Source organism: Plasmodium chabaudi (genome assembly GCF_900002335.3).
Source record: "Plasmodium chabaudi chabaudi strain AS genome assembly, chromosome: 3".
In the NCBI taxonomy this organism is placed as follows: domain Eukaryota; phylum Apicomplexa; class Aconoidasida; order Haemosporida; family Plasmodiidae; genus Plasmodium; species Plasmodium chabaudi.
In genome coordinates this window covers 284,523-303,439 of record NC_030103.2, presented here as the reverse complement: position 1 = coordinate 303,439, position 18,917 = coordinate 284,523, and the positions used below count along the sequence as shown (strand labels likewise).

The 18,917-nt window shown below is 25.0% G+C and overlaps 5 protein-coding genes across 5 annotated transcripts; 3 read left to right on the top strand and 2 right to left on the bottom strand.

Annotated features, from left to right (window-relative positions):
• Nucleotides 1-182: 182 nt before the first annotated feature.
• Nucleotides 183-2,481, top strand: PCHAS_0308700 (conserved protein, unknown function; the record flags this gene model as incomplete). The annotated part of the gene is made up of 7 exons (XM_016799727.1): nt 183-290; nt 533-1,201; nt 1,323-1,514; nt 1,762-1,830; nt 1,914-2,131; nt 2,248-2,316; nt 2,442-2,481. 7 exons carry the CDS (start codon nt 183-185, stop codon nt 2,479-2,481), a joined length of 1,365 nt encoding a protein of 454 aa, XP_016653186.1.
• Nucleotides 2,482-2,591: 110 nt separating this feature from the next.
• PCHAS_0308600 (2C-methyl-D-erythritol 2,4-cyclodiphosphate synthase, putative) lies at nt 2,592-3,425 on the bottom strand (the record flags this gene model as incomplete). The annotated part of the gene is made up of 2 exons (XM_736748.2): nt 2,592-2,677; nt 2,771-3,425. The coding sequence occupies 2 exons, from the start codon at nt 3,423-3,425 to the stop codon at nt 2,592-2,594; spliced, it is 741 nt and encodes a 246-aa protein (XP_741841.2).
• Nucleotides 3,426-4,165: 740 nt separating this feature from the next.
• On the top strand, nt 4,166-5,956 carry PCHAS_0308500 (exosome complex component MTR3, putative; the record flags this gene model as incomplete). Its single annotated transcript, XM_016799714.1, has 8 exons — nt 4,166-4,298; nt 4,403-4,481; nt 4,639-4,741; nt 4,871-4,985; nt 5,142-5,230; nt 5,341-5,400; nt 5,561-5,686; nt 5,846-5,956. 8 exons carry the CDS (start codon nt 4,166-4,168, stop codon nt 5,954-5,956), a joined length of 816 nt encoding a protein of 271 aa, XP_016653185.1.
• A 1,317-nt stretch (nt 5,957-7,273) lies between these two features.
• On the top strand, nt 7,274-9,718 carry PCHAS_0308400 (patatin-like phospholipase, putative; the record flags this gene model as incomplete). The annotated part of the gene is made up of 3 exons (XM_016799708.1): nt 7,274-7,684; nt 7,947-8,590; nt 8,677-9,718. The coding sequence occupies 3 exons, from the start codon at nt 7,274-7,276 to the stop codon at nt 9,716-9,718; spliced, it is 2,097 nt and encodes a 698-aa protein (XP_016653184.1).
• Nucleotides 9,719-10,632: 914 nt separating this feature from the next.
• On the bottom strand, nt 10,633-18,909 carry PCHAS_0308300 (6-cysteine protein P230; the record flags this gene model as incomplete). The annotated part of the gene is made up of 1 exon (XM_734385.2): nt 10,633-18,909. One exon carries the CDS (start codon nt 18,907-18,909, stop codon nt 10,633-10,635), a length of 8,277 nt encoding a protein of 2,758 aa, XP_739478.2.
• Nucleotides 18,910-18,917: the final 8 nt, after the last annotated feature.

The window sequence follows — 18,917 nt, the reverse complement described above, 5'->3', positions numbered from 1 at the left end:
AAAAAATATTTTTATCATATTTATTATTTCAAAGAATATTCGATTTTTTTTTTATAAAATATTTTGACTTCTCATATTATGAGTCACTTATAACTGCTTCTGTGTTAGGAAAATAAAATAAAAAAATAAATTTTACCTTTATACATTTTTATTACGAAAAAAAAATTTATATCATATTGAAAATGGATTTCCGTACGTTTTATGAAAATTTTAAAGAAGAATATGTATACCTCAAAGATGAAAAAGAAAAACTGCCTGGTCCCTTAACATGCGAGAAGGCTAATTCAATGGTGTGCAGAAAATATAAATAAAAAAAAATTATTTTATGGATAAAGGGCCATAGAAACATACATAGATTGTCTCCCCATCGAGCTTGCTCAAGATGGAGCAAAATGAAAAAACGACATCATTGCTAATATAGCTATTTTGTCATTACTATTGTTGTTGTTGTACTTATGAAATGGTAGTACCATTTTCTTTTGATTTTTCATTTCTTATTTTGTATGTTATTCCTTTTTTCAATTTTTATTAGGAAAACGATACAATCATACGACGTATTCCTGAAACAATATTAAAGAGAGTAAGAGAAGAAAATTCAGAATATGGACAGAATAAAAATATCGAAGAAAGTTTGGAGAAATTAAATAATTTGCTTATAAATAGTGATAAATGTACTTATGAAATGTTAGAATGTAATATAGACAATAAATTTTGGAATTTTTTATTATCTGATTTTATTAAAAGGGAAATAAAAATTTTAAATAATACTTGGCTTTTTAATGAATATTATTTTTATCGATATTTAAATTGTGTATACGATTTTGAAAAAACAAATTATGATTTTTTCTTTTACGAAAAAAAAAAATCAATAATTCATAATAAAGACTTAATTGAAGAAATATGTAAATGTTCAAAAAATTTAATTGAAATGTATAATAATAATCCAAATGATCAAGTTAAAATTTTTTCAATTTTTTTCTTTTTCTCTTTATGGTCAAATCAGTTTGATCTTAGTTGGAATGCATCGAAAAATCAAAATGAAGAAAATCAAAATAATGAAAATGATATAAAAAAAAAATCACTAAAACAGAAAAAGTTCTCTTTTGATACTAAAAATATTGATCACCTTTATAATTCATTTTATTTGGAAAACATATTAGATAACGATATAAGTCGTGTTTACAAGGACATGGTGTCTAAGGTTTGTAAAAAATATAAAAATTAAAATGTGTTACCCGTTTGCGAATCTATTATTGGGTCATCGTTTGTATATCCTCATGCATTTGACTAATTTATTTGATTTCCTTTTTCCCACTTTTTAGAAAAACAAACGATTCGATATCGTGTTGGACAATATGGGGATAGAGCTTATATGCGATTTATGCTTTCTATATTTTATTTATCAATATTTCGATGAAATATATATTCATACAAAAAAGTTTCCTTTATTTGTTTCGGACAATATGACGAAAGATATTAAGTACACCCTTGACATTCTATCTAGTGATGAACAGGTTAAACAATGAAATAATTCAGCTAGCTAATTCATATTTATATGCACATGTCATACATATCAGCACATAAGCATTTAATACATTTTGTAATTTTATGTGATAATTTCAAAGGGGTACTACCCTATTTCTGCGTAATTCGGCAACAGTTTTGACTCATCCATATCTATACATGATATGAGCTTTTCTATAAATATGTTGTAATTGTGTTATTCATTTTTTGTTTTTTATTTTTTTAATTTTTGCGTAGTATCCCAACTCAGTATTTATGGCAAAAAATTGGAAACAATTAATTGACTCGAATAAATGGAAAGTACAGGTAAGAAACAAAACCCAATTTTATGCATATATCAAATTGTTAAATTTGCTCACTATTTTTATTCCCTTCATTTTATATAATAGGATAATGTATACTGGAACTTGCCCCTTCCATATTGGATAATGCCAAAGACATTATTAGAGGAGATGAAAGAAAGTTCATTTGTTTGTTTTAAAGGGGATGCAAATTATAGAAGATGCTTAGGAGATTTACATTTTGATTTTTCAAAACCATCTAAAGACGTGTTAAATTATTTTCCATTTTCTGTAATTGCATTGAGGTGTCTAAAATCCCCAGTCTGGTACTGCCCATATATTTTCTCATTAATTTGAAAATAGTCCACACTTATTTTTAGGCAATTAAGATAATAATATGCTTTATTATTTTTTTTTATTTTTTCTTTTTTTATTTTGCCAGTTGCGGAATTGATAAAAGCATCGTCGACGAGATGAACAAAAGGAGCACCGATTGGAGCAACTATGGAGAGTAACAAAAAAAAATTCAACAAATTTATAATAAATTCATAAAAAAACTTAAATATACAAAAAAAATAATCATAATAGGCAGTAAAATAAATTAAAAATTATTTTCCACTTTTTTTTTTCACATAGGTATGCAATTTTGCAATATTGCTCGCATGATGATAACTAGGATGCCAAATTAATTCACATAATTTGGGTGTAATAAAATGGCTTGTTTTTTTTCGTTTATTATTTTATATTTTTTTATTTGCTCGAATTAAACTTTCAAGCACAAAGGTATCAACTTTTAGGAATTAGCAAAACATTGGCGAAACATTCAATTGCTTTTTTTTCTCCGATTACTCCCAATTTTTCATGAGTTTTACCTGAACAAATCAGAAAAATACGAAATATACATGTACATACATGCATAAATAAGATTGTAAAATGTGTGTGAAATATTTTCTCAAAAAACATACCTTTTATGTTAATTTGTGATTCAGAAATGTTCAAAATTTGTGATATATTTCGTATAATTTCATGTCTGATATTATTTATTTTTGGGACTTCGGCTATAATATTAATGTCGATATTTCCGATAGTATATCCTTTTTTATATAATACCATTCTTGCATATCTTAAAAATGATGCCGAATTTTTATTTTTATATTTATCTGACTTATCTGGGAATAAAGTACCTAGATCACATGAACCTGCAGCCCCCAAAATTGAATCAACCAAAGCATGATATATTATATCACCATCACTATGAGACAGGACATAAATATTATTTATTTTAACTCCTCCTATAGTTAATGTTTTAAAATTTTGGGTATTATGCTCTTTAATTTCATGTATTTTATTGTCATCATTTTCGGTTTTTACTTTTATTTGATGAATATCATATCCTTGCCCTATTCGTATTCCATTGTAGACGTGCACTTTGAATTTTTTTTTTTTTTCAACTTTGCTATAGCCATTCTTATTATCAAAAATTAATGAACTAATAAACAACCCTGATTCATTTCCTCTTTTGTTTATGTATTTATTTGCTTCGACTATTTTTGATATAATCATGCCGTAACATAAAAGAACCACATAATATACATATGACTTGATTGTGCCATATTTCATTCTTTAAAAAGAAAAGCTATTATTTGAAAAAATCTATAATAATTATAAAAAAAAAAATTATATCACGTTTCACGAAAATATGTGAAATAAAAAAATAGCATGGACAAACAATACATATATATGTGTATATAAATATGGATATAATTTAACTTATGATGAATTATTGTATGGAGAAAAATATATGAATTCTCCAAACTATTTTACAATATTTAAAAATAATTAAATAATAACTTTAAAGTAGGAAGGTATTTATTTTTTTTTACTTATTGAAAAATGAATTAAATAAATAATTATTAAAATAATATATACATTTTGAAAAAGGAATAATTATTGTGGCAAATGTCGTAATTGGGAAGCACTATAATTAGGGAAGCAAATTTAATTAGATATTATTTATGATACCATATTGGATTATATACTATATATATATTTGTTTATTTATTACAACCTTTTGAATATTCTTATTCATTTAATATGCATTTTCATGGTGGATATTTATTTGATATCTTTGATCACAGCTCCCAAATATATTAAAAAAAATATAATATCTTTATTTTTCTATCTATTTTTTTTATTTTTTTGAAGTTAATATAATCAAAATGCAAGCTTTACATTAAATCGAACATTTTAAAGAGCTAGCGTAACTGTGATTTTACTTAATATTTATAATATTATATAAACATTAAATCGAAAGAAAAAACGAACAAACAGATAATCACTCGGTGATTTTTATAAAAACCATGTCTCATTATAGAGCGCCACTACCCCATTTTAATTTTAAAAGTAAAATTGAGAAATGTGATGAAGAATTTCAGAAAAATGGAAACTTTAAACGGATAAATAATCGCAAGAACAATGAAATTAGGGATATGTGTAACTATTTATAAATACATAAAAATTGCATGAACACAATATAGCTATATTTTCATACCATTACAAAATAACCATTTATACTGTATATTTTTTATTCTTTTTAGTTATAAAATTAGGGGAAAATGGATATTCAGACGCTTCATGCTTTTATTCCTTAGGCAACACAAAAATCCTATGCCTAATGTAAGTGCTTAAATTGTTTACTATTCCTGTTTTGTTTTAAAAAAAATATTTTACTAGTACATTTATTTATGTACTATTCTGTTAAGTCTTATATATATACAATATATAACATATGAACAAAACGCATTAATTGCCCATTTATTTTCACTTTTGTAAGATATGGCCCAAAACCGGATTCAAAAAATACAACATATGATAAGGGAAAAGTTTTACTTGAAGTAAAAAATCTTAATATGGACATTTCTGAAGCTAGCGATAAGGTTTTTTTTTATATCAATTTTACATGAACGTTCATATATTTTTTAAATTTATTATGAACATTTATGGCTTTATTCCATATTTTTTTTTTTTTTTAATTTCATTTTATTTTCATGTCCAATTTTTTATAGAGTGATGAAGATATAAAGAATTTACTAATAGAATGCATATCAAATATTATTATTTTAGAAAAATATCCACAATGTTCCATAACCATAAAATGTTTAATAATTCAAAATGATGGTGGTAACGCAAAACAATAAAAATACTTATATCCATGTTTATTTTTCCGATATATATATGTGTGTGCATAACATGGTTGTACTTTTAAATATGCCCACAATTTTAATATGCTTATTATTTTTCAAGAAATACATATGGAAATTTTTTATATTTTTTAAGGATGCTTGAGTGCCGCATTAACATGTATTTCGCTTGCCCTGGTCAAGGCACAAATACAAATGCGTGACATGATTATATCTATAACCATAGTAATAAAAAAATAATATTCTACATATTTATTCATTTATATTGATGGTAATATATTTTTTTTTTTATTTTACTCATTTCTGTCTAAAATCATAATTTATTTAACTTTCAGAATTCGATAATTTGCCCCAATACCAAGAGAGTTTTTCATCTTGTTGACTTGGATAGATTGGTAAGACCAAAATGTGTTTCATATATTATTCATACTGTTCATATTGTTTTTTCCCCTGAATGTGTAGAATATATATTTTTACTAATCAAAAAACAGTAATACCATTAGTATGCAATAAGTAAGAGGCATTGAAATAATTATATATTTTTTCTTTTTGAAGGAGGAGAAATATTACCGAAGTAAATACGAAATGAATACCATAACATTAGGAATATGCCTAAACCTGAGGACTGTTTGTTTTTTTCATGGATTTGGAAGTTTCTTTAATAATAAAACATTAGCAGAAGTAAGAATAAAATATGAACAATGCATAAATTAAATCGACTTAAAAAAATCTATATCTTTGTGTGTAGTTAATACTTATATTTATTTATTAATATTTTTACAAATGAATAATGAGCCCATTTTAAACTGATTTGTTTGTCCTTAATTTTTGCCTTTCAAGGTTATTGGCTATGCTGAAGGCGCTTGCAGGTCTTTAGGATGTGAAATAAAAAACACTTTAAAAAAATATATCGCAAAAGATAAGCCAGGAACAGCTACCTTACCAAGTTAATGAAACCGTTGTTGTGATATATATTAACAAATAAACAAATATTCAAAATTGTTTTTTTTTAAAATATATGGATATGAATAATTTTATTATATCTGTAGTACCCACAAAAAGTGGACCAAACAAAATGGAAAACACCATATGTCTGTGTGTTTATGTGAATATATAATCACACAAAGGAAGCAAATGGTTGTTATTTTAATTATAATACCTATATAATGTGTTTTCATATTTTTATTTTTTTCATACTATTTATCCGCTTTCGTATAATAAGTGCTGATTTTTTTTTACCCCCACCATTTATTTTCTTATTTTAATTTGTTTATTTCATTTTTATACTTTGAACAAAATAAGGAATAGACTTTTTCTCTTTAACATTCTATTTTTTTATAGTTAATTGGTATCATAATTTGCATTTTTTTTAACTTATAATACTGTTTAGAATTCTCCAAGTATTTTTATTTTGTAAATTATATACAAACTTATTTTAATTGAACCAGTATGTATACCATATATTTTTTAAAAATAAAAATTTATAACTACAAAATTTTTTTTTAATTATAATTTTCCATGACCTTATAATATTTTCATTTTTTATTATCTCATTATTATATGAATGAACCACACACATGGTATAGAAAATTAAAATGATTGTTTACGATGTTATGCATATCTATATACATAACATAGATCAAAATATAAAACCTATTATAATTTGAAAATTCGAATTTTTCAGTTTTATTGAATTATTTCGAGAATATATTTGTATTTTATATTTATTAATATCCGCTTATTTCCCTTTTAAAATTTTTGAATTTTGGCATTCCTTATATTTATATATAACACTATTCCATTTAGTACGACTTCGATTTTTGCCGCCTTATCACATAATAATGCTATATTAGTTTTATTCCCCCTTTTCATTTCATTTTTTGAATGATTTATTTTCTCTTTTTTATATTAATTTAATTTTTGAAAACTAGTATATGTAAATTTTATGAATTAATTAATATATATATGTAATTACCTACACAAACATATGATAATACCTGTATATCTTTTTGTTCCTTCTTAATTTTTTTTTAATAATACCCCTAAAAATTTATTAAAAAAGCATAATATTTCATTTTTGTTGATTTTTTTAAGTGAAATATTTTGAAGAAAAAAAAAAATAAAAAAAACCAAAAAAAAACACCATTGAATATGCCACTTATTCATCCTACAAAAGGTCCATATATAATATCCCTTAAGAGTAAAGAAAATCGTCTTTCTTTATTATTTTTTTTTTAAAAACGTATTAATTTTTCCAAATTTAATGGTATGAGGAAGGAAAAGAGAATGAACAATGGAGAAGACGGGAATATCTACATGTATTCAGATTTATTTACCTCCAATTTAAGTGATAACGAAAATGATGATAAATATGAAAAAGAAAAAAAAAAAAAGAGTGTAGTCTATACAGATGATGCCTATTTAAAACACGGAGAAAATGAATATAGTAAACTTAGAGCAGAAAATTCTACAATATTAAATAATTATTTTCATAATGATAATATAAAACCTTCAGAGCATGACAAAAATGCTAGTGTAGCTTGGGATGATATGATTATATTTCCCGTTGATAAAAAATATACACTTAAATTATTCGAAGGCGAATTATCCGAAAATAAACACACAATCAAGTTGAGAAAACCAGGATTTTATTGTATCGCCTTGGAGAATAACAATGATGTAAGACATGCTTATAAACAATGCATAGATATTTCTATTTCATTCACTATTATGTACTTATACATATGTTGTTGTAATAAGTTGGTGTGTACATATTGTTCTTGCGCTTCCATATAGTGACCAATTTTCTCTGAAACGGGTTCTTTGCCTTTTATGATGTTTCTTCTCTCTCGTTTTCCATGTTAATTCATTAGGTTGCTACTAAGCTGGCAATTTCGGTGTTCATGCAATTTTCACATGATTGATAATTTATTTTTTGTAGGGAAAATGGGATACCATATATTTCGGCTTCTCAAAAATACAAATAGAACTGAGTTACAAATTGATACCAAAAAATGATTTAGCAAATGCAGAAGGGAAAGAAAGAGAAAATACAAACAATGATCGAGTATCTAATTTTGGAAAAAGTAAACAAAGCCCAAATGAAGATAATAATAAAAGTATAGCAGAAGAAATGAATTCATTTTCAGATGCAAGTGATAATATGAATGATATGTATAAATATACTTATGAAGAATCTGAAGATATGCTTGATGAAAAAGCTCCAGATATTATGAGAGGAAAAAGTAATAGTATGATTAGTAATAAAACTAAATTAAAAAATAAAAATTCAAATTATAATCCCAATCCTATGATGAAAAGTAGATATAGTTCTAGATTATATCATGATCATCATAATAATATAGAAACATTCAGATGCACTTTTAATAATGAAAATAAAATTAGAGTCTCATCCAATGCAAAAAAACATATATATTTATATAGTAAAGATGCAGATACATACTTAGAAATATCTGTTCGTACTCATATGGCTCTAGGAATGTGCATTATGTGTAAATACTCTTTGCTTTACTGTGGCAAGAATAACAAAATTCCTGATGATCCCTATGTCCCATTTAGGAGACCGTACGTCAAAAAAAAAATAAAATAAAAAATAATGCACGTATATGCTGGTAAAATATGAATATATATTTTTATTTTTTCCTTTGCAGAGTATCTATTTTATCTCTTGACAGTGGAGGGGTTTTGGCAACATCATCACTTATCGTTTTGACTCGAATTGAAAATGAGTTGAGAAAAGAGCTTGGAAATGATACTGTAAATTTAATAGATTGTTTTGATATGGTTTGCGGAACAAGTGCCGGAGGATTGATAAGCTTAGGGTTATTGGGAGGTTATTCTTTACAAGATATTTCAATCTTATTACCTCATATTATGGAAAAAACATTTGAAGGAAATAGGAATATAATATCAGGCATATTTTTCGAAGGATATGATATTAATAATGTGAAAAATTTATTTATGGAGCATATTGGAAATAAGTTTCTAGCTTCACATAAAAATTTATATTGCTTTGTGACAGCAACAGATGTGAAACATAATCCATATAAATTATTTTTATTAAGAAATTATACACAAAAATATAATGCTATAAATGGGGAATCATATGCAGGGTTAAACCAAATGCCATTATGGCTAGCTGCATGGGCAACAGCATCTGCTCCGACATATTTAAAAGGTCCAAATGAAGATGATTTTAGAAAATATGGCTTTAATATAAAGCCAGAAATCCATTTAGTTGATGGTGCATTAAAAGCAAGTAACCCAGCATTAATTGCATTAGAAGAATGTGCAAGATTAAATAATAAAGCTTTACCAAATTTTATACATGATGATTTAGATACCTTAGTATCTATTGGAACTGGACATTCCCCTATGAAATTGACTAAATCGGGTAATGATAGTACCAAAACTGCATCTACCTTTGAAATATTAATTAACTCAACTCATTTATTAACACGAGCTAACGATACACATAGAGAAGTATTACATTGGCTTTCTGAAAAAGAAAATACATATTTTCGATTTAATGTGCCATATATAGGAGATATTAATATAGATAGTCGAAATACTGATGATTTTGATTTCATTTCTAAATCCACACTTGATTATTTAACTGATGAAAAATATTATGACATTAAATGTTTAGTTCGTAAGCTAGCTAATAATTATATTCGCTCCCGATATACTTAGGTACATATGTATCTGTGTGCCTATTCGTTTGTTTGTTTTTCTTTTTATTTGAAAGCAATATATAAAATGTGCACATATAATTTATTTTGGGTGTGACAATGCCAATGTTTTACATAGGAATGGAATATCCATATTGATACTACCTTGGTGCATTTTGTTTTATTATTCTATTTTATTATTTCATTATTTCATTATTTTATTTTGCATTTTTTATTATTATTACCGTCTTTATTACACCACATTTTTATAAGCCCTCTCTTTTTAATGGTGGTGTTTGGCAGTAAGGGAAAATTTATATGCTTAAATATCCGCAATTCATATACTTTTCTTTTCATTTATTTTGCACACAAAATGTATAGCTTATTAATAACTAACCAACTTATTCACTTAATATTATTTTATGTGCAATATACCAAAAATATGGGGCCAATTTTGGTAAAACATTTTTTGAAAAAAATAAATGTCTTGGTAGCTAAAAAAAAATTATGACAACTTTTTTTTTTTTTACATGGCTAGCTAAATTTTTTTTCGCTAGTTGTACCACTTTTAAGTTAAACCAAATTTTATTTAAATATCATAATGTTGCACAATGGCTTTTAAAAACCAAGTGAAAAAAACGAAATCATGTATTAAGTGTTTTACAGGAGGAATGTGCCTTAAAAGAGGTTTAAAAAGTAAATTAAAAAAATGAACCAAAAAAATAATAAAAAAAAAAAAAAATTAAAAAATATAATAATAAAAAATAAGCTATAACTGTTTGTCGCTTAAAATGTGGACAATTTCGCTAGCGCATTATTATGCCCATGCACAGTTTAGTATAAATTTTTCTCTGAAATGCGGAATTTTCTTATATAGTAATGTTAGTATAGTTTGATTATAATTTATATTAAATCATGAGCCCTTTGTGATTTAGCTCATTGGCTTCGTCTTAAATATTTACTGAATGTGTCTGGCTTTAATTGGACATATTTTATGAATGGACGTAGTATGCTCATAGGTTGGCGTGGTGAGAAAGGTTCAAAGATAATATTAATAGTATAGGTAGAATTTTCTCCAACGCATTGGCATGAAATATTTTGTTCTTTATTTTCATTATTGAATGTAACATATGAAAGTGTGTAACCTTTAGAATTATATTTTATATAATCATATTCTGCATTGTTTGCAATTTCAGATAGTTTTTTAACTTTTTGTGAATCTTTATTATCATAAATATTAGCAAAACAATTATTTGGTTTTACAATATAATTACTTGGGCATGCAAATCCAGCAAATTTATTATTAGTTGTGATATGTATTGTACATTCTTCAGTTCCATTTGTTATAGAATTAAATGATTTAGTAAACAAGTTCGAATATTTTCCTGTAAAATCACAACCACTTATTTCTTTATAACCTTGATTCACATTTACATTAATATAAGCAATATTCCCTTGTACCTTTTCTTCATTATAATTTGCTAGTGTATATCTATTATTAAATTCGATTGCAAATTGTATATGTTTAGGAATATATGGTGGGATTCTTAATGTATATTCAATTAATTTTGTTCGTGAATCATATTTATTATATATGATAGCTCCTGGTAATATATCATCAATATATGTTGGCATATTATTATATAAAACTTTTTCTTTTAAATTAAATGGGTTCACAAAACTGCTTTCAAATTGAAATTTGTTAGATGTAGGATATTTAATTATTAATCTATCCCATCTAGATAAATTAACATTATATGTTATAACGGTTGAATTTATATCAGAGACATTAGTTTCCATTCCTTCCATAATGTTGCATCTAGCTATTTTGTTAACATAATCATATTCACAAGATCTCGTTTCATTTCTATGTTTATTTTCTGCTTTTATAGATTCAGGATCAGCTTTTATTTTTGCAATATATTTATTATCACATGTGCAAATAAATATTCGATCCATATTCGCATCTAAATCTATATATTTTGGTAATATTAAATAGGAGTATGTATTGTTACTTCTTTCTATATTATTTATAGACACCGTATTTTTTATAAGACTTGTTATGTTAACTTTATTTGTAGAATCATTGAATAATTCCATAGAACCATCAAATTCAGATTCTTTAATATAATACATCTGACTAAAACAATTTTCTGGTTTTAATTTTTTATTAGGACAATTTATTCCTACTATTCTATTAGGCACTAAATCAATTTCACATATTAAATTATTTTTTTCATTTTTCTTATGAATAAAAATAGAATCACTACTATTTTCTGGATTAACAAAATCACATCCATTTATTTGATTTAAATTAGCTGATATATTTATATTCACAACTCCAAGAGATATATAATCCTTCGAATTTTCTGTTATATATTTTCCACAAATAATTTGAAAATGAAAATCATTTTTTATAAATGGTGGTATTATAAATGTAGATGTACCATCAGTTTGTAGTTGATTGTTTTCATCATTATCTTCTGTCTTACTATTTAAAAAAATAAGTCCAGGTAATGCAGTTTGTAATTTTACAATTTTATTATTTATTATAACATCGTTTAATATATTTTTAGGATAATAAATATTACTATTGTCTGGATTTATTGATAATATATTTAATTCATTGAATTCTTCTTCTGTTCGTCCATAATAATTTTTTAAATAAATATCTCTTAAAGAAATTGTTTTATCTTTTTCATTGAAATATGTAACATATTCCATATCATCAAAATGTATGATTATTTTGTTTTCGTTGTTAGTAGAATCATCTTGTTCTTTTTCTACTTTTTGTGGATTATCATTTTTTATGTATGGACATTTAATAGTTATAATATCAAATTTATTTGCATTTATTTTACAAACATTTCTTTTTATTTTTTTGTCTCCAATAAAATTAAAAAAATTTTCATCTGAATAATCACATAAATAATGATTAGACTTTTCAATAATATTATCAGGTTTATAAAAATATTCATCATTATTATTGCATGTATTATTTGTATCTATAAAATCAAATTCTAGATTTTTATTTACTTTATTTTTGTATGGTAAAATAATATTATTTTCATATATTGTTTGTTCTATTGGTTTAGTATCTAAATTTAGATTTTCTGATTGGACTGTCATAAGTCCAGATATTTCATTTTGAGGATTGTAACAACTACATGAAAATTTTAAAGCTGTATCAAATGATTCTGGAACTTGTGCATAAGATGAAGAATCATATTTATTATAATCCCATTTCATATTCCCCATATTATAATTTTTAAATTTTAAGATTTCTGTAATATTTGAAAAATTTGAAAAATTTTCCATATGTTCTAAATCATTATATCCTTCATCTAATAGTTCTTTAATTTCTTTTGGTTTTGGATTATATATAATTTCCTGAACAGAATTTATATAATTTTTTATATTCATAATATTTTCATCTTTTTCACTGTTAGAATTGTTATAATATTCTAACATAACACTACTAAAGCATCCTTTAGGAAAAATAGTAAACCCTCTTGGACAGATGATTCCAAATATGTCACCTCCTTTTATATTTATATTACATTTTTTTTCTAAATCATGAATATTATTTCCAATTAAATTTGTTTTTCCTGATGTAAAATCACATACCTTTAATATATTTGGATCAACATTTTTTTTAATAAATATATATACTAACCCTTTTGGTTTCAAAACAGATTCTACATCTGTCTTTTCATTAATTTGGAATTTTAAATTAATATTTTCTAAAACAGGAGGTACAAAAAAAGAAAATCCTATACCTTTAGTTTGTCCATCAACTGTTTGTTTTATTTTTTCAAAGTTAAATATTCTATTTCCTATTACTCCTTTTAATATAGAAGATAATGGATGGCTCTTTTTGTTATCTCCAATAAATTTTAGATCATTATCAATCTCTAATTCTGGTGTTGTATTATATTTTTTATATTCTGACTGTTCAGAATTTTCTTCACCTAATATTGGAAGTAGTACAATAACTTCTGAAAATAAATCTGGATTTATTTTACATAGGACAATTTTATCAGATGCATTAAGAAGAGATAATTCATTATTTTCAAAAAAGTTACATAAGTTTGTATTATTAGCTTTTACTGAATCTACAATATTTAAATCATCATATTCCATTTCGTCATTATTAAGTAGTATATTTACAGTTTTTTCTTTATCAAATTTTCCTTTACATTTACATGAAAATTTTAATTTATATGCATAATCAGTTGGTACTTTTGCATATGCAACTTCTTGTTTTGAATTTGTTAACGATAAAATAGTTGCACCTGGTATTAATTCTTTAAAATCTTTAATATTATTTGTTTTATCATAAACTTTATAAAAACAATTTTTAGGTTCTAAAGTATAATTAGGAGCACACATTATACCAAAAGGTTCATTAGTATATACTTTGATATTACATGTGTCATCATTTTCTAGTGCGTTTGTTCCTTTTGTTAAAATTGTACTTTCATGCTGGGTAAAATCACATCCTTTTATTTTGTAATTATGACTAGATAGTTCGATATATGTAATTCCATTATATCCAGCAATATTTCCACCTTCTTTATATCCTGTATTATCACATTCTACTTTTAATATATCATTTGATTCAATATATGGTGGTATAATTATAGATGCATAGGATATATATGGATTACTTTTTTTTAAAACTTTCATTTCTGTAAATATAGATCCTTTTAATACAGCCTCAGCATTTTCTTCTACTTCATGTGAATAATTTGTCACTGAACTAAAGAACGATTTTGGTTTCAGTGTAAGGCTGCTAAAGTACTTTGTGTATGTTTCTTTGTCTAGAAGCACATTGGGATCAGTTTCTACATCTGAATCGGTTTCTGGCACATCTAGTCGATCAATTAGTTCTATAACCTCCTTTTCATATTCATCATCTTCATCCTCCATCGCCCGTTCGGCTTCCGAATATTTTGATTTGATTGTTGGGCATTTAACATATAAAGTATCTAATGGTGATAATATAGTATAACAGCTTATATCTTTTGGTGTATTTTCCATTTCATTTTGTGGAACAATTAAATTATTTTTTGAAAAATCACAAACATATTTATCATCTGTAAGTTGAATCGGTTTAATTAATTTTGACGGTTTTAAGTTAACTTCTAATGTATATATTTTAAAATCAGTTTTTTCAAATGATTCTATATCTTTTATAATACTTTCTTCTAAAGCATTGTCATATGTATTTTCCCAAACATCATATCCATTTAATAATGAATATTTATCTAAATAATATTCATCTTGTTTTATATTAGATGTATATTTATCAAAATTTTCTATAAAAAAGCTTTCTATAATATTTTGTGGATTTGAATCGGGTTCAGTTATTTTTGTATTTTTCATACAATCAAAAATTTTACCTATCTTATTTTCTTTATATTTTTCAAAAAGTTTACTATTATACTTAATTGATTTAGAAGACACTATTGGATTTGTATAAATGGTATTTACAATTCCTAGCTTTTTATATATTTCATTTAAAAACTTGGGACTCAATACAGATTCTATATCATAATCTTTTTTGAAACCAACACAGATGCAAGTTAATGGTGCATCTATACCAATAACTGGAGGAATCTCTAGATAACTTGTTTTATGCCCATAAGTCCATGAAGATATATTATTATTTAATTGTAAAACTGTTGATAAATTAACTAATTTATTATCTATTATAGCATCTTTAAAACAATTAGTAATTTTGACAGTTTCAGGTGGACATTCAAAAGCTATTACATCTTTTGGTTTTACATCTATTTTGCATGTATTAGTATTTTCATCAATTTTTATGATTTCTCCATTTTCAAACATTTCAGATTTTATATTTGCATTGAAATTACATCCTTTAACTTTATTTTGTCTTTTAGGAATTTTAATATTATATATATATTTCCCTCCTCTTTTGTTTTCATATTTCGTATGAGTATTATCACAAACAACATTAATTTCATAATCATCTTTAATATAATAAGGAAAAAATAGATACACGTTATAAGTATCTACATTTATATCATTACTTGATTCCATTACATCTACAAGTATTTCTGAATGGGGAATTAGCTTATATAATTCAGATTCATCAAATGTTTTATATTCATCTATTTTATTGGGTTTTGATATATTGTAAGTTAGTTGAATATTACTATGCATAGAAAAATTATTGCTTGGACATGCTAATTGAGCATATGAGCGGAATCTGTTTACATCTATTTTACAACTATCTATAATTTCAGTATCTTCATTATTCCATTTTATTAATTTTGCATCTATAGCTCGATTATGAGGGCAAGCATATATATCATCATCTACTATTGACGGGATACTTTTTATTTCACTTTTTTCATATTCTTTCGGGCCTTTATCATTTAAAGCTTTCACAGTTACTGATATTTTATAGGTTTTAGAACCCATTGAACATGAACAGCCAAATGTAACATCTAATTCATTGTTATGATATGGTACTTTAAAATACCTTGGCATACTTCTTGACTTGCTACGGTATGTTTGGACACCTGGTAATACATTCACTAAATAATTTTTAGTAGTATCTATATTTATAGAATCAAAACAATCATCCGGCTCAACCTTCACATTCTCTAAATCTACATCTGTATCTGTATCTGCATCTAGGTTGACCGCGTATGAAATAGAATATTGGTTTTTTTGACAATTAAAACCGATAATATCATTTGGATATGCATCTATTTTACATCCTTCCTCACCAGGTTTTACATTATTTGAAAAGTGTTCTAGAGCATCAGAATGAAAATTACAGCCTTTTATAATTTCTTCATTTTTTGAAATAATTAATTCAACGATACCAATTTTGCCATTATCATTTGTATTATTACAGCCAAAAACAAAATAGTATGGATTGTCATTATATATATATGCTGGTACTTGAAATGAGATATCTACAACATTTTGATCTGAATCATTTACATCTATATTTATGGATTCAATTTCTGTATTCATAGGTAATACATCTGATGATTTTAAGTATGTTAATAAATTTACTAATAAGCCATCTTTATTAGATGCTTCAGTAAAATATTTTTCATATTTATGATTTTTAAATATTATATTTTTTTTCAATTCTAATTGGCTAATTATATTTAGCGGAAAAATTAGGAAAGGTGGATATTCATGTATATGTCTATATAATCTCGAATTTAATTTCATATACAATTTTAAAAGTAATAATTGTACATCTAAGTCTAACTTAAGTACATGGTGTTTTTCCTTTATTGAACCTGGAATCATTTCAATATTTTTATTTTTTGTTTTATTAAAATCACATTTTAATCTAAATATATCAAATTCTTTTAATTTTTTTCTGCATATAATAACTTTCTTAACATTTTCATTATTATCATTTGTTGCATCTAATCTGTTTGTAAAATCACACATGTATTCATTTTTTTGCCCCACTTTTTGAGCTACTTCTGTCATTTTATTTAATCGTATAAAAGATTCAAATAAATCAAAAGCAGACATATTTATCTCTTGATTAATACTTAGATACACCATATGAGATTTATTATCTGTTGTTGTAATTGTACAAAAAATATGCAACGATTTTCTATAGCTAGTAGGTATACCAATATATTTAGCATTAAAATATTTATAATTTATATCACTTTTATATATTATAGCACCATTTATTAATTCATTTATTTCTTTTTTATTTCGATCCCATTTTTTATTAGGATTATATTCTATTACTTCTTCAAAGCATGTACTAGATTTATAATTTTCAGGAAAAATAATACCTCCTGCTTCTCCTGCATTTAATTGAAAAAAACATGGCATATTTCCTTTTCCACTATTGTCTATCACATTTTCAGTATCATCTATTTGTTTTTCTTTCTCTTCAATATTGATATTTATTCCGAACAAGTGATTTTTGTTTTTACTGTAGTTACATCCTTTTTCAATACTCCCATAAGGCATAACAGATATTTTTGCTATCCCTTTTTTTCCTTTTAATGCATCTTTTTGGGATTTTGAATTATCACATATTATATAAAAAGTTGTAGGTTTAACAACAATTGTAGGTAATATAAATCTTATAGATCCTCGATTAAAATTATTTTTTTTTCCATTATGTGTTTTAGGTATAATAGTACCATATAATAAATCAGATATTTTTTTTTCTTTAAATTTTATTTTACTTTCATTTTCTGGATTTTTAGTTTTTACTAAAACAATATATGGAGCCCTTTTAGGAAAATATGTTATATTTTCAAATTCGCCATGCCCTGAATCTTTTGTTGGACATATTATGTTTATATTTGCTATTGGCTTTACTATATTTAATTCGCACACCTTTTCTGTTTCTTTAGATTCACTTACTTTTATATGTTTTCTAAAATCACATACATAATCATTGTTTGTATTGTCTCCTGTAAAATTTCCTTTCCTTCCTTCTTCAAATACGCTTTTATCGATAGTTAGCTCGAATTTGTCATTTATTTGGTCGACGTTTATATCGTTCTCTATCTCTTCCAATTCTTCTTCTGATTCTGGAGCTTCATCTGGGCTTGCAATTGGGCCTGCATCTGGACTTGGGCTTACAACTGTTTCTTCTTCTTCTTCTTCTTCTTCTTCTTCATCATCATCATCATCTTCAGTGCCACCACCAAACTCATCTAATCTTCGCATTTTTCTAAAACTGTAATAGTCATCCCCAAGTGTATTACTCAGATGCAGATCCTCACAAAAATTGATCCCATTTTTTTTGTGGTCCGTTTTCCATTCATCTATTTGTTTGCCCACATTTGGTAGATGCAATTCTAACCAAATAGAATTGATATAAGATGGATATTTTATAGATTTTGCATAAACAAATTCGTAAAAAAGGCTATAAAATCTGTTGGAAAGTATTTTCACGAATTTTGAACTATCATTATTATAACGACCTATTTTAAATATACTTTCCGCATTTTTATAATTTTTTTTTTTATTTATAACATTTTTGCATTTCCATATATTAAAAATATTACTACACCATTTTGTCTTATCATCTAAAATATTTTTTTCTAAAAATTTGAAGGAGCAATATGGCTTTTCAATAATTATATCTCCATAATTTATGTCATTTTTTTTTGCGAATATATATAAAAAAAAATATAAAAAAAATAAACAGACTATTAAAATTGGCTTCCTCATTTAAGAAG